This window comes from Chiroxiphia lanceolata, chromosome 4, assembly GCF_009829145.1.
Source record: "Chiroxiphia lanceolata isolate bChiLan1 chromosome 4, bChiLan1.pri, whole genome shotgun sequence".
In the NCBI taxonomy this organism is placed as follows: Eukaryota; Metazoa; Chordata; class Aves; order Passeriformes; family Pipridae; genus Chiroxiphia; species Chiroxiphia lanceolata.
This window is the reverse complement of record NC_045640.1, coordinates 62,559,289-62,575,477: the sequence shown is the minus strand read 5'-3', so window position 1 is coordinate 62,575,477 and position 16,189 is coordinate 62,559,289. Positions and strand designations below refer to the sequence as shown.

At 39.9% G+C, this 16,189-nt stretch overlaps 1 protein-coding gene across 8 annotated transcripts in view; it reads left to right on the top strand.

Moving 5' to 3' along the window:
* ARHGAP24 (Rho GTPase activating protein 24) overlaps positions 1 to 16,189 on the top strand; it is a 214,659-nt gene that overhangs the window by 182,028 nt on the left and 16,442 nt on the right. For all 8 annotated transcript variants that reach the window (XM_032685271.1, XM_032685265.1, XM_032685267.1 and 5 more), the window contains one exon: positions 7,395 to 7,602. In XM_032685271.1, coding sequence (XP_032541162.1) covers positions 7,395 to 7,602 — 208 coding nt within the window. The remainder of the gene's footprint in view (positions 1 to 7,394; positions 7,603 to 16,189) is intronic.

Sequence of the window (16,189 nt, the reverse complement as noted above, 5' to 3'; positions counted from 1 at the left end):
GGTGTTGTCTTAGAAGGTATGCTGAACTGAGAAATGCCAGTGAAAGGGCTAAACTGTCATGTTGTTTTGAAGTGTGAGAGATTATTTTATACAGAGCTTGCACATATTCTGTTGTCTTCTTCTGCTCCTTTCTCAACCTTTCCTTCATGGTGCCATTTGCCCTTTTGCAAGACCGTGCAGCTCTTTGCTCACCAGCCTCAGTAGTGATGTGGTGACGTCATTGCCTTTGAGGGATGTGTGAGCAGGCAGTCAGGGGCGATGTCTTGAAAGGAGATATCACAACCAGTGAGGGGCTCACTGCAGAACTGCAGCTGAGACAGCACTGAAAGCTGTTTGCCCCCTGTTTGCCCTGAAGGCCCTTGATGGCCAGAGTTCAATCCTGCTGGAGACTGGCCAGGAGGATGTGCATGTGTATTGCATTTCAAGGTGTTGGTGTGAATTAGAGCTGCCTGTGCCCAATTCATACGCTTAACTATTTGAGAAATGTTTGGAAGTTGAATAAAGGATTAACTGATAATTTTGCAGACAGCTGCCTTTGTGCCTAGCTACAGCCTTAGCTGCTCCAAGAAGAGCTTCAGCTGTTGATTCTTTCTCTGTATGTTCTGACACGGAAACTGTCCGTGTCTAAAACTCCAAGTGAAGCTGCAGTGCTGGGGGCAGAGACAGAATGATGGAGGTGATGCTGCTAATGTGCTTTCCTCTCTGTATCATATGTTTCAGTTGCTTTCTTACATGCATTTCTGTCAAGATTGTTGTCTTAAGGCCCCTTGATCAGACCTGCAGAATGCTGGGGGTATATGTTTCACTATGTCCTTGTCCTGCTGAAGTCAACAGAAAGATGAACATTAACTGGATTTTCATTAAGGTTGCACAGACAAATTAGGATGACTACCCGTCTTATTAATTGGCATACAGAATTACTATAACTTCATTTGCAGATTGTATACTTAAGTATAAAAAAAAAGGCAAAACTAGCCTTCTACAAACCTAGTCCATAGTTTCATAAAGCAGATTAGTTAGTTCTAAGCTGTGCAACATGATGCAGAAAATAAAATTAACAGGGAAAATCATTGGCTAGTCACTGGAAGGGGAAGGGAATCATGACAGTTTTTGTTCAGACAGAGATGTGTCATGATCTTCACCAATGAGACCAGGTGTGCAGAACCCTTCCTGGAAATCCAGATCAAATTTCCATTGTGATTGGCACCAGAAAATTAAATGTCAGATTTGTTTGGAGGTCACATTGTAGGAGAAGTCAGTGCTCAGAGGGCAGCATCTGAACAGAGACAGAGCCAAGCATCTTTAAACTCCAGCGTGGAGAAGATGCTCTCTGGTTAAGTTCCAGCACAGGAACCTTCAGAGAGACCATGCAGGGTAAGTGGAGAAAGCAGTATCTGAGGGTGACATGCAGTGGTGAGAACATTCAATAGGATGGTGAATTTCGATAGGCAGAGTTTTGGAGGAGGAGGTGGCATTGGCTGTGGCTGGAGAAATAGTGCCTGATGTGATCAACTGTAATAAGTTCCCAGGGAAGTTTTTAAAATTGCCTGCTTTCCTTTCCTGTATCTAGTTCTACTTTTATTTTAGAGTTGTTTTTCCTAAGCAGGTTATTTGGGTGTGCATTTTAAACTCCAGGGCAGAAGTTTGTCTCGCCTTCTCTACTGCTGGCATCACACTGACTGTGGGGTAGGAGAAGGCTTGAAGGAAGGAAAATTATTCAGGCAGGAACAAAATTCTGCTGCTGCTGGTTTTGGTGAGATTTTTTCCTCCCATCTACATTACAAAATTTTGTAGAGAAGAAGAAAATACTCTCTACCTTTGATCCATTCAAAACAGCACTTACTGCTGGGGAACATCTGAGCAGAAAGCTGATAGAAAATAATAATTTAAAACTCCATATTAGGTGTTATGTGCCCATGACAGCCGCTTCTTTGTGTTATTCCAGGACCTTTGTTCGCAGCCCTGCAGTTGAAAGCCATTCATCTGATCTGTTATTTTCACTGTCAGTGAATTACTGATTGAGATTGAGAACTGCTTAAAATTCTCATCCAGATCCTGAGCTGAGATCAGTTCCTTTGACCTTAACTGGACCCTTCTGATCAGTATAGCCCATAAAATCAGAACTTACTTTGGAAGGGCTGGGATCCTTTGCTGCACATTGGGAGAACACACGTACAGGTGTGGGCCTTCTGTGAAAGTGTCATCCCTCAGTGCTTTTTTTCTCCCTGAAATCTTCTGGCTCACCAAGTACTTGTGCTGTGGTAGAGCCAGAGCGGCAGGTGGGCTTTTTTGAGGTATTCTTTATTTCAGGCTGTTCTTTAGGGAGCAAGGTGGCAGAACAGCCACCTTGATCGTCTCCTTTTTTCTTCCTGAATCAGAAGTCTAGAAACTTGAGATGTGAGCCCTGCTTGTGTTCAGTTAGCTAAGGAAATCATTGACTAGTAGCATTCTTAGGTTTTAAAACCATACTCTAACTGTGAATATGTACCATAAAAAATACCACAGTGCTTTCACACCTTCTGAGTAGACATGTGCAGAATTTGCATACAGCACTGGAAATAGTCTTTCATAGTGTTCCTGGGTATCTGTTAAGCATGGAAATCCAGTTGCTCAGAATGTTTACAAAACTTCTGCCACGGGAATGTTCTAGTTAATGAATAACTGCTCAGCATGCCCTTTGCTAGCATGTGATTTTCCTCTTTGATGTTATGCGTGATCTTCACTTAATTGGATATAGCTTTAAAGACCTACAAGTGCTTTCTGAGAAAGCAGTTCTGCTGATTAAATCTAATGACTGGTCAGAACTGGAATCCTGTACATTTTCCAGCATTCCACCAGCTGTGGGGAAGCAAAGCTGCTGCTATGCTGAATCTCATGGTTTCTTGTTAATTTATTTATTTCCTCTCTGGCACCCTGTCCCAAGGATAAACCAAACGATAGGTCAGCTCTTCTGCATCTGTGCATTCTGGATTTTAGAGACATTGAGAGTTAGGAGGAGAACTTGGGTTTGGATTACAATATGAGTTATGAGAGCTCTCTTTTATTTCCTTCTCCACAAAGATGTTCTTGTTTAGTTGCTGTAGTGGAAATTTACTTCTAGAAAACAGCATTATCATTATACATTTTTAAAAAACAGAAATTATCTCTGTGATTTTGGTTAAGTTGTAGTCTCCATAACTTGGACTGTCTTTTCCTAAATGAGGTGCTAGTAGTTACCAGTTACAGCTGATAGTGTTCATCGTTGTCTCTGCCAACCTCTAAGGTAACTGTAGATTTGCATCCACAATTCTTCACAGCATTGCCTTTGCTTCCTAATGGTCAACATCTGAATTTTCATGAAGTGCTCATCTGCAATATGTCTGTAGTAGTTAGATGTGACATAAGAGGGGATAAAAGCATTAGAAAGGGACAGTGGAAGAAGGTGCATTTTACAGGGCAATGATCGTGGCTTTTATTCTAAAGCAAAACCCAACAGGTGCTAAAAAGATGATGAGCAAGGTAAAAGCTCTGACAACATGATGTGGAAGAAGAGTTCTTGTGTTTCTGCCACTTCTGCCCCTGGCAACGGAGTACCTTTGCCATAAGGCATCAGCAAGTCTGTAACTTCAAGTCAATATTTGTGCAGGCTTATCATGACTGATTTCTTTCCTGGCCAAGTGCTGCCTGGTGCAGTGTTCTGCATTTGTTAGGTGGAGGAAATACTTCCTTTGGAGGAGTTCAGTCTATACTTTGGCACAAACTCAGACCTTCCTAAGATAAATTCCAGTGCCAAACAAATTGGAGGATGAAGAGAGTAGTAAATGGTGACTTCAAGGTGTCGCGCGGTGATTTTTCATGAGACTAAGGTCTTAACTTTAGGTTATTGCATGGTTGTCAGAGTTACCACGTTAGCTATGAGCTTCCCAAAGCTGAGTGTGGAGATCCTCGTGCCTGTGAGGTAAATATGGTATTATCACCATTCATACAGATGGGAAGCCAAGTCCCTGGGGCTTTCTCTGCCATGTGAGGATATGGGGCATATACCTACTCCTCCAGCTGGGAAAGTATATCTGTGGCCAGACTCAATGCAACTGTTCTGAGGATTGTGCAGGATCTGAATCAAATCTGTTAAATCTGAGACAACTGCTGTAGTTACTCTGTCTCTCCCCTTCAGGCGTTCCTAGCTATGTGTATTTTAAGTGTCTCAGTGAAAATTGCTTCATTTACAACTTCCCTTATTTTAGACAATAATAGAAACAATTCAGTGTGTACACTTAAGGGACCAGAACCAGGAAATTTTAGGCTCTGATTTGGACTTACTTTTTCCCCTCTCTATCACATCAGGTTTTATTTTCCCTCAGATATAGGTTTTATTAAGGCTTTCTTCCTACAACACATGTAATTTTCTGCTACAATGCAGAACCAAGTTTGTCATATCCATGTATTTAATCTTTGTCAGCTTCTGTATATGAATCACTTCTTACTTTCTATTTGTCCTAAAAAATAGTGTTTATTTCTAGTTACAGACATCTTAATACTTTGTGGTTGCAACCTGTCTTCAATGCATTTTGTGTTATGGTTCATCACCAATTTATAATAATATATGAAGGTTTTTTGCTTCCACTGCACGAAACAGCCTTATTCTGATTTTATTAAGTATCTATTAGATATGCTTTGAAAACCATTTTTAAAACAAACTAAAAAAAAAAAGGCAGCATCCAAAAATATATTAATAGAAAGTGATGTGTTTTGACTGCAGTGTTATTACTAGTATGAGTTCCAAAGCATTTTGCAAATTTAAGCAGCAATATGCACATTACTGATTAAAGAAAAGTTAGCATGGTGAGAAGCATAGCCAGGCTTGCTCTAATTGTACTGTCAGTGAGCAGGAGTTGTAACTATACATAAATTGTAATTGTATAATTGGAATATCCTATCATATTTTGTTTGAAAAGAGGCAAAACCCCTTGTGTTTAAAACCAAGAGATCTCATGGGCCCTTGAAAGGAAGCTCAGTCTGTATGTTGATAGGATAAGCTGGAGTAGGGTGGCCAAGTCCTACACCTAAGAAGGAGTAACCCCAGGAAAGCAGCTCTGAAGAAGGAACCTGGATGCCCTGGCAAATAGTAAACTGGACACGAGCCAGCAGTGGACCTGGCAGCAAGGAAGATTAGACAGCAGTCTGGACAGTATCAGCTAGCAGAAGGAGGGAAGTGATTAACCTCCCCTGCTTAGCATTTTTTAGACCATATTCCAAATATTGTGAACTTAAAAAAAAACAAAACAAAACCAAAAAAACCCCCACCAAAACCAGGAAGTGGAAATAATACTGGGGAGAGGTGAGCAAAGGATCACTAAGGTGCTCAGGGCCTAGAAGACGTGCCCTTTGAGGAAAGCCAGAGCAAGTGGAGCTTGTTCAGCCAGGAGAAGGTACAAATTGAGGGGCACTGAACAGCAGCAAAGAAGGACTTTGAAATCCCCAAACTCCCATAATCACACAGATTCCTTAAGTGACTTTCAGTGGAGCTTCCTCCTTAATTCTCCTGCTTTCAGGAGGGTCTAGCAACTGGAAGGACTGAAGGTTCTCTGTGTTGACCAGCTGCAACTCTTAACTCAGACAAATACAAGAAACCTGAATTCAATTAATACTCCTCCCATCCCCCTGGGCAGTTTGTAGGAGGCTAGGAAGGTATGTAAGAAATAAGAAAACATGCTTTAACTCCTCTGCCAGCCTGAAGAGCCCGAACTTTGTGGACACCACATCAGTCAGTATTCTTCCAAGCTTGACTCACTCTGAAATGTCAAAAATTCCTTCTTTAATTGCTACTTGTTGGGCTTTGTACAACATGAAAAAAAATGAGCTAATAAAGAGCGACTGTGTGATGTTCATTCACTTACCTACTGCTGGTTTTGGCATCCACAAGTGTGGGTACCATGGAAATCACAAAATATGCTGCTCAGCATCTCAAGAGACTTTCTGGATCTCTTAGCAGGACATCAGTTACTCTCTGCAGTTATTTCCTGTGCTACAGTAAAAGTAATTGCTTTTAAATACAAACCTCAGACCTTCAGTATGGGCACCTTGACACTTGCCATAACATCCTAGAGCATAGGCAGGGCAGCTGTCCCCCCTGCAACTGAGGTGTAAGTTACTTTTCTGTTGGAGGAAAAATGTATGCATTGAAGGTTACCCTGAAGGATGCTCCTTTAGCTTGTGGACACTTAGCCATGCAGTTGTAATTTATGGGAGAATTAAGGTTTTGGGTCAAAATCAAAAGCTGACTAACTCAACTTTGGGCATTCTTTGGAAAAACCAAACAAAACCAACTCTGTTCTTCTCGTTGAAAATTTTTAAGCCAGCAGGAGCTGTATGCTCAGTAAAGGACACAATTCGACTTACTGCTTTCTTTTTTTTCTTTTAACTTTATAGTGTTCATCATTGGAAAATGAGGTAGTTATTTGCTCTTTAGATTCTGATCATGACTGCCTTAGAACTATTCATTGTCTTGCTGTATATAGAAATTGAATTACCTTGCTTCAGCCCCAGTACTCTTCAGCAAATGGTGGTCTCAAGAGAGAGCTTCCATCACAGATGACATGCCTGAACGTTATTGTGATGCTGTGATGGCCTGCTCTGCACTTTGAAAGGGAGAGGCAAAATAAGCTGATGAGTACCTCTCTTTCCAATGCTAGCAATGATACCCTTGGATCAGAGTTGAAGTTAATTCTGTCGAAAAACCTCCATGCTTTTCATGAGGTTGAGGATGAATGGAGGTTTCCTGCAGTTCGTCTTGACACATTTCACCTTTCATATCAGACACTTTTCTTTGCACACAAAATTTATTGTTGCTAAAGCAGACACTGAAAATGAAATAGGTAAGACATTATAGGAATGATCTTTGTTTATATCGAAAAATTAATAATTTAGTTGAGTAGGATCAAAATCCAGAGTTATCTTTATAAATCTTTTGCCTCCTGATCTGTAAAGATAATGTTTATATCCCAGTGAAACTCACACAGAAAGTACTTAATTTTTTAATAGATAAATAGGCATTAACCAAAGAAGATGGAGATATATATATCTATATGTATATATTCATCTCTTTTGAATAAGAAGTTTTGTGATGGAAAATCCTATTTGTGTTCTTTCTACGTTTTATGTGCTTATGGTCTCGCAAATAATTTACAGTGTTTTATTTTAAATAGTGTTTCTGGGTGTTGTTATAAAATATGTCAGCACTGTATTTCTGTAAGAGTATCAAAGGTGAAATTAGGCATTTTATTCTTAAGAAAGCAGGACGTTAATTGTCCACACATTTAAATGACATGTAAGTTGCGTGCATTGGAATAGAAGGCACAGGCCCCTCAAATGTTTTTATGATTCTCAGCCAAGTCACATCTTTCTTTTTGGTGCAGGTATTTTTGGCCAGAAGCTGGAAGATACTGTCCGGTACGAAAAGCGCTATGGGAACCGCCTGGCTCCTATGCTGGTGGAACAGTGTGTGGATTTTATCCGACAGCGGGGGCTGAGGGAAGAGGGCCTTTTCCGACTGCCTGGGCAGGCTAATCTTGTCAAGGAGCTACAGGATGCATTTGACTGTGGAGAGAAGCCTTCTTTTGACAGGTAAAACCCTCCAGCTGTTCCCCGCTCCCTGAAGCCTGGACAGGACGAGATGTGCTGTGCTGGCTGACCCACAGTGCTGTGAAACACGTGGCAGCAACAGATAGAATGACATGTTTTTGTAGGTTTTTCTGCGTGTTTCCTATTAGTGCTCTAAAATGTCTTATTTTTTTCCCCCTGACTTTGATGTCTGATTTCAAAGCGTTTCTGGAGAATTTCCTTTTGTGAAAAGCTGGTTAGGAGAAGTACTGCTAATGGCTTGGCTTAATCAAAAATATCTGGATTACCTTGATCTTAATATCATTTGAAATGCAGTGGTGATGCTGGCATTTATTCAGTTCCACAAAGGAACTGAATTTCTCTTATCACCAATCTCAATATGTTCTGTTATCTATAAAACTGACTGGAAGAGAAGTGTACTTTTATGTATTCCTTTATAATTTTGGACCTTTGGTCTAATAATTAAAGTCATTCTGACCATAATAACAAACCTATGTGGTTTTGAGGGTTCAGATCCAATTCATATTCCACTATTTATGCAGTTTTACAAAGTTAATGAGAATTTCCTGGCCAAAGAAAACCCAGTCCTGTTCACACAGCTGTGTATGACTCCAGACTTTTGTAAGACTAGCTTTTTGGGCTCTCTTCTGTGAGCATTGACAGCAGTAGTCCACACATTCAGAACGTGCAGTCAGAGAAACAGAACCAGTGGCTTATGAATGCCACGTAAACCCTTTAACTCTGATCAGAATTAATATGATGGTAATGCAATTCCAATTCAAGGGACTGTTAAATGGTGTTCAACCTCAGCATGTGCCCTAAGTGACATCTGTAACACACGTCCACAAAGGAATCAGGATACTTCACTCCAGTTGAGGGTCCAGTGTGAATTAGGAGGAAGAGGCAGATTGCATTTATTATGTGGGAGCTTTGTCTGATAGCAATCCAAGTTACAGGAAGGAAAGTATATCTTGATCTTTTAGTGGAAAAACATGCCATGATTTGAACCCGATTGCTGGAAGTTCATTCCCTTTTCCTGTGAAGTGGGAAAATTTGTTAAGCATGAAGTTTTGTGTATCACAGATGCACAGAAGGCAGACACCTGCAATGCTCTTTCATCTCCAACAGTTTCCTCAGTCCTGACCCTCACTTTAAAAGAAAGATCAAGAATTTATAGTGCTCTGGAAAAGAGACTTGTCTTCCTGTGAGGTTTTTTAGTTTCTTATTCTAAGATGAATTAGGATAATTGACGAGTAAATGGCTTTAAGGAGGTAGAGGACTGTGGGAAGGGACAGTGTTAGCTCATAAATGTTTGTAGCATGCTTACTTACTTTTCAAATACCATGTAGCTTATTTAAAAATGGTAAAGAAGGATCTATTGGGCATGTTTCCCTTACTTGGACATTAAGGTAAATATTACTGATCATGTCTATCTCTACCAAAGATACAAGTAGGCAAATGGCAGAAACAAAAGGTTATTCTTTCCTGTGCCTGTAAGCCAAATAATTGTGGAGGAAATGCTTAAGAAAACAAGCCAACCCCCAAACTCCAGGAAGATGATGTACTGAGCACCCCACTGAGAGATACAGCTTGAAGGAAGTGCACAAGTTCTAGCTATGCAAAACAAATGAGACCAGGGCTCAGCCACATTAATGTTTTTTTCAAGGTTATCTACCAACATCTGTAGCACATGCTAATGAGCCCCATGAACAGGTATGCTAGCTGAGCTTTAGCAGATGAAAAGGAGGAGAGATTTTACATGCTGCTGCTGTGAAGAATGCACGTAATTTCTACTATAGCAATTAGAAACATCAGCAGGAGCTGCCTACAAATTGCTGGTCCTGCAGTTCTGCTTCTGAAGCTGAGATTTTATAGAACACTGACCTTGTACATCCACATGTACTCAATTCTTTTGAGTTTGGAGAGGTATGATTTAGGTGTAGCAGTGGTCCAGAAGTCAAGCAGACATAAACTCTGCTCTGATCTCTGCATTGTTTCCATTGGGCATCTGCTTTTTTTCTCCAACCTTTTGTTCCATTCGTAAACTCTTTAGGAGGAGTTCATTTCACAGTGTTTATAGAGTACCTGTGTGCTGTGGTAATATTTTGGGGTAACTTCTCATTGTGCTGAACAGGAGCATGATCTCCAGGTTTGATGCAGCCTGTTTGGCAAGTTGGAAAGTGGCCACAATATGAAAAATGCTGTAGAGAAAAAAATATATCTACTTTAGGCATCCATGCCTACTTTCTCTTGTGAATCTCCAGATCCACTGCATTTAATCTGTAATTAGATGTTACTATTGACCAGAAGTCTCACAGGGCAAAATCTACCTAGGTTCTGTTTATCAAATTTACATTTAGCCCCTTCTCATACATCAATAGTAATAAAGCTTTTTGCAGTTAGAGCAGAGCTGACATTTTTGTTCATGGGGCACGAAACACAATGGAATACAGGTCACACTTCCGTAGTGGTGCTGGGTCACTGACTCTGACTGGGAGAAAGACTGGCTGCTGTCATCAGTGTTGGAACTAATACAAAGAGCTGATGTTTGAGGAGTTTGCCATTTTTCATACTGACACTTGTGCCGTGTGGGTAAGTCAAACAAAGACTTTAGAACAAGTGAAGATGCTTTGAAATGTGTGTGTAGGCTTTTGTATATATTTGTGTGATAAATTGCTATTAAATAAGCTTTGTCTTTATGCTCTCTTAGCCAATTCAGTAGAATATATAACATGTAGAATTAAAAGCAAAGCCAGAGGTAAGATCATATAGCCATGGTTACTACTCCTTTAAAATGTCATCTCTGTTTTAAGATGGTTGCACACCTTTAAACACCTTATGCGTGTTGGGAAATGGAGTTCATAGGCACAGATCTGCTCTTTGGCCCTGGGTTGAGCTACTGTCCATGGTTATGTGAAGACCCTGCCCTTCTCCCCTTTTGCCTTCCCATCTGCACCCCAAAGAAGACCACAGAACAAGCACAAACAGGACAAACATAGCAAATTTGAAATAAAAAGTAAAATAGCTATGCTCGAAAGAAAAGGCAGCCAGGCTTTGAAACAGAAAACATATCTGACAAATGGTTGATCTCACATGAGTTAGCAGCTGGATGGTTCAATACTGAAGTCAGTTATGAAAATGCAGAGTGAGGCCAGGACAAATCGGAGAGTGGCAGAAACCTCTGTGTATTAATTTGATCTGGATCTTACAGTTGGAATAAGATATTGCTGAAGAATTCTTTATGAGAATGGGAACAGTATTTAAAATTTCTCTAACTCACAGACAGAGAAAACCCAGTATCTGATCTGAAATATCCAACACCCTAGGCCCCCTCATATGAAAACTGGAACATCATAATTTCTCACAGTTTTGGAAGGGAGGTGCAGCTGCTACAACTGAAAACTGCTGAGGCCTTTTGTGTGAAGAAACAAAAATGCTCAAAATTTTATGTCAGCTTATATCCCAAAATCAATAAATACTTTACTCCCTCTGAATGTATCTGCACATATTGTGAAATATGCCATAAGGAACCAACAGTGCAATTAGGCAAGCACTCATTTGAAATATCCTCGGTATTTCCAGTACAGCTCCACCTTGGTGCAAAATTGCTCCCTCCAGGGAATCCATTTTGCTGCTTGTCCTTGGGGTATTTGCTTCTCTCTTCTTGTGTGGTTTATATTTTAAAGTCCCTCATCTCCTTTACGGATCAGGCATTTGTAATGATACAAAGTGGATTATGACCATTTGTTCTGTAAAATTAGCATAGAGAATATGGCACTGCATAAGGAAAATAACATAAGGATTTGTTCTACAATTTCTACCTAGAAGGGGTACAAAATTGGATTTCTCTTTTTGTATTACCTCTTTCCATCTGCTGTTCATCACAATTACTATGAGATGACATGCAAGCTAAAATTGCTCAGGGAGAAAAAAATATTTGAAATGTCACTGAAACAAATATTAATAAAAAATTATTGTGATTGATTCATGTATGTGACTTGGGTAACTGTCACTGATGTATAGTTCAGTAGCTCAGAAGAGTTAAAAAATTACATAGCTCACCTGCCAGCATTTATGTGTGTGCAGGAGAGAGAAGAAAAGCACATAAATGCATATTTAGCAAAATGAAATCCCTACTACATTCTGTTATGGGTATAAATGCATTATAGTACATTATAGGGCAAAATGTTACTTACTGTTCTAGTCACCATTGCAATCAGCTGAGAAAAGGGTACATAAGTGGCAGTATGTGATAGCTGGCAAATGCTGTTATTTACTGGAGCCAAGAAATCAAGAATGTACAACTGGTATGTTCCTGTGCATTTAATCACTGGGATTGTTGAAGCAAAATGAGACAATGACGAGTATGGTAATAATGTAATATTGTCAAGCTGAGAAGGGGCACTTGCACAATTCTTCTTTTCCTCCAGAAGCAAAGAATGTTTTAAGATTTTGGTGAATGCAAGAAATGGGACGTGTCTCAGTGGGGCTGCAGTCTGCACTGGCACTGTGTAGACTGCAACTAGAAATCACTGGTAATAAGAGTTTTTCTTTGTTTTCCAGATACAAGCCTGTCCATAAGAATTTGTTATAAGAATAGTTTCCCACAAGGAAGGGGCTTTATTTGCTTCCTGCTGGCAAAGTGCAGTAATCTCTAAAACCCCACATTTTTATGTGAAATTAAGTCTTTACTAGAAAGCTGGTTCCTGCCAAACACAAATGGCCTTAGGCCTGTGAAAATTCCTGTTTGTTTCTGCCTGTTCCAGGCTTTCTTCCCTGGTCCTCACAATCTGCTCATCAGCTATGCCTCTGGAGCCACTTCATGTCCTTTCCAATTCCAGCTCTTTTTCTAATCACCTAACAGAAATAACCACTGCATATGGCATAACTTAAAGACCTGGTCTGGCAATTACATTAGGAGGCACATTTCTAGTGTGATGCAAGGGTCATTAAATCAGCCTAATTGGTGTCCTGTTGTGGTTTTAGTTGGTTTTGGTGTCCTCAGTGTGTTTTTTGTTATTAGCAATGAATGAACCTTTGTAGTTGCTTTGGATGAATTTCAGTTTCAGAAATGGCTAGGTGTCAGCTGTGATTAAAAAAAAAAAAAAAGAGGCAGCCACATATTTGATTTGTCAATGATAAATGACTTCTTAGATGGCCATGGTCACCTTTAAAGAAAGGATGACATTTTGTTACCTTTGTGGAATATCTGAGAGTGTGTTTTTTTAAATAATTCTTCCTTAGGGTTGCACGATTTATGGCTTTCTCTTCCAGTAAACAAGAACAGGTAGTTTCTTTGTGGTGATTTTCATGTTTTACATATGCTTGCAATCCCTGAAAAAATCTTAGGGAAACTTAACAGCCTTTTTGAACAATCTAATAAGTGATAAAATAATTTAGCAGCATATTCACTGGTGCTGAGTGATCTTTTCCTGATGGGAACCCATCTGTTTCTTAGGCCTCTGCCCACCTTACCTGAAAGCACTTGTGTCTGTCTTTAAGGATCTGTATTTTTCTAAGTAATTTTAACATCCTTCCATAGAGTTTGTCGTTCTATTTTTGCTGTCTTCATTGATGTTTTTTTAAAGCATCACTCTCTAACCTGAATGAATTGGCTGCTGTTACAATTCCTGCAGTGGATGTCTAACTTGGAAATAGTCTGCCAATCTTCCGTATTCCATGTGGACTCTGGAAGGTAACGTGCATTGTGAAAATCATGAGCACAAGGACAAAGGAGCAGAATATGTTTGCTTTATTTCTCTTGCCTAAACCAAAAAAATAAAAATTGAGATCAGTTGCTAACTTAAAGTAGAACCAGACTTTTGTGGCAACAAGGAGAGGAGGAGACAGCTCAGGGCTTAAAGTGGAAAATGTTTTCATATATGTTTCACAAGTTGTAGGCAAAATTCCATCTGGTACTTAGATTAGGCACAGTACTGCTTGTACTAGATATGTGTTATCTGGGAAAATCATATAGAGCAATGCTTTGGAGACACCCACATAGGGGAAGAAGAATCACATAGGACATTCAACCAGTTAGTTATGTTATGCATTTAACCTGACCTTTGAATTTCTGGACCAAAAGAAGCCTGACTCCCAAAATCAGTCAAACCGCTCCTGATGCACTGTAACGTTAGTGAACACAGGCTTTGCCCTCCTAAGCTCTGGCTACTGGGTTCCCAGCAGTCACAGTACTCTGATTCTCTCTCCCCGTAGTTATGCACATATTCCTTTGATGTTTCTTACTCAGTGTTTCATCACTGGTTTATCATGGGCTCTAGCATCTCACTTAGGCTCTCTGCAAACTGGTAGTAAAGGTACGCCCTGGGCAGCCAGTTATTCTGAACTCATTCTCCCGTGGCAGGAGAACATCTACACTCGTCTGAGAGCTGCTCTACAGTCCTGAATGCAGCTGAGCAGGGGCATGGTCAGCAAATGTTGTGATGGGGACAGGATGTGTTGGTGAGGGAGACTGTGATCTGTGGCACGTCTGAAACGATGGAGCTGTAATTCTAGTAATTCCAGAGGGTACTGGTACACAAACTGTTCAAACTGTAATGTTCTCCTTCGTTTTATTACCAGAACTCCTAAATTGAATTATAGTCTCACAGCTTGTTGTTCCCTACTGTTTGTTCTTTATGCAAACTGTTTATGTGTCATCATGATCCAGAGCTATTTTTGGCACAGCATTAATCTTTTTGTAATGTGACCTTGCCTTGTTAATACTTCCTCTCTGAGAGTTTATGAGGGGCCAGTTGGCTTTGTGCTCCAAAGCGCTGACTCCAGCTCTCTGGAGTCAGCTGAACACGCTATCTACTTGTCTGAGTGTGAGGGTTATGCCTGGATTTCGGGTGACCTGCTGGGCTTCAGTAATATTGTTTATGGTAGAGAGAGTGAAAAACTCCAGGCAGTGTAATTGGTCTGACAGCCACTTCCACGGTGTCTGTGGTATCACAAAGGAAAGTGCTGTCAAAACAGCAATGCCATGAGAGATATTAATGACAAAGTTGAGATGAATGGGGCTTTGAATATGGGTAGTCTGATGACTAAGGAGAGGCTGGGATGCATTTGCATTTGTCATGACTTTGCCTGAACAGTGGTGGAGTGGGGGGTGCTCCTTTGGAAATATCAACAGTAAAGCAATATTAATATTTCAGTGAGATAAGTCATTTTTCTCAGACTTTCCAGCACAACATGCCGATATAGACTCTTTTTCATCTTGCTGATGCTTTTTGTGTTGACGTCTAATTTCCCACTCTGTGCTTTGTCATTCCCATTTCAAGCTTGTAATTACTCCTAGTGCACTTGGAGAAAGTCTGCCTCACTTAATGAGAGTTGTTCCAGTTTAGCTAACAGAGGATTTTCTGCTGGAATTGACATACTGTATTTTAATACATGTTAATGAGTACTTTTAATCATGTTAATTATGAATGCGTAGTCTTGAAGCACTTTGATATTACACTATCAGATAGCAAAAGAAATACGAAGATGGGTAGAATCATTAAATTTCTGTAGCCCTAATGGTCCTATATTATAAGCAAGACCAGTTTCAAAAGGGAACATTCTGCCTTTTCTTAAACTGCTCAGTTGTAGCTGGAAAAAGGCCATGAGTAAAAGATCCTCCACGAGCCCTGCAAAGATCCACGTCTTAAAAAAATACACAACTTGCCTTCAAGGCAGATATATAAATACTGTTAGTTGACTTAGACTGTGGATAGAACACTGCAGACTGAAAAGGGAAATAAATGCTTTTGATCCTCCAGCGAGCTTGCAGTTCTCTCTGTGGCTGAAATGTGCTTAATGGTATCTATGAACTGAAACACCTAAAATACAGATGGATTAGGACTGGAATCTGCCATTTTAAAACTTTACTCTGTATTTTAAAAAAGGTGAAAATAATCATACTAGACTGCAAGGTATAAACAGGTCACAGATTCTATGAAACGCTCTTTTAGTTACATTATTATAAAAATATTGATATTTTTATGCCCATAGTTGCACTCAAAGAAGAAAGTTTCTAGTTTTTGTCTATATGTTGGTAAATACAGTTTAAAAATCTAATTCTTAAAAAGCTTGGCAGGCATTATGTCTCTGTATGTATAGTTTTTTATGCTTCCAAGATCTGAATGGTAATTTCTGTACAGATAGATTAAGTCCTGAGCAATAGTCAGTACAGTTTAAAGAAGAAAAACTTAAGAAATGTTCCAAAATCCTACTTTGTGATCCCACCATCTTGTGGCCGTCTGTGGTATTGCCTTAGGAAATTAAAAAAATAAAAAATTAGTTCAAAATACTGTACATGTGTCCCTGTCTACTAGTTGTGACCTGGGTTTCTAACCCCAGCTTAGGAAACACCTTTCTGTATACTGGTATACAGCATGTGCTTCAGGAGGTTAGTTTGAGAGCACAAGACTTCCTACTGTTTCCTAGCTGCTCTCTCAGGTAGGGCCACAATCTTTAGCACTTAACTAACCCTTTCCAGCAATAGTCTATCAGTACTTCACATTGAAAGAAGAAAATTTATAAACTGCGTTAATTTTCAGGGCTTCTGTCCCCTTCTTCAGCCTTTTGCTGTGCGCATCTGCTCTGC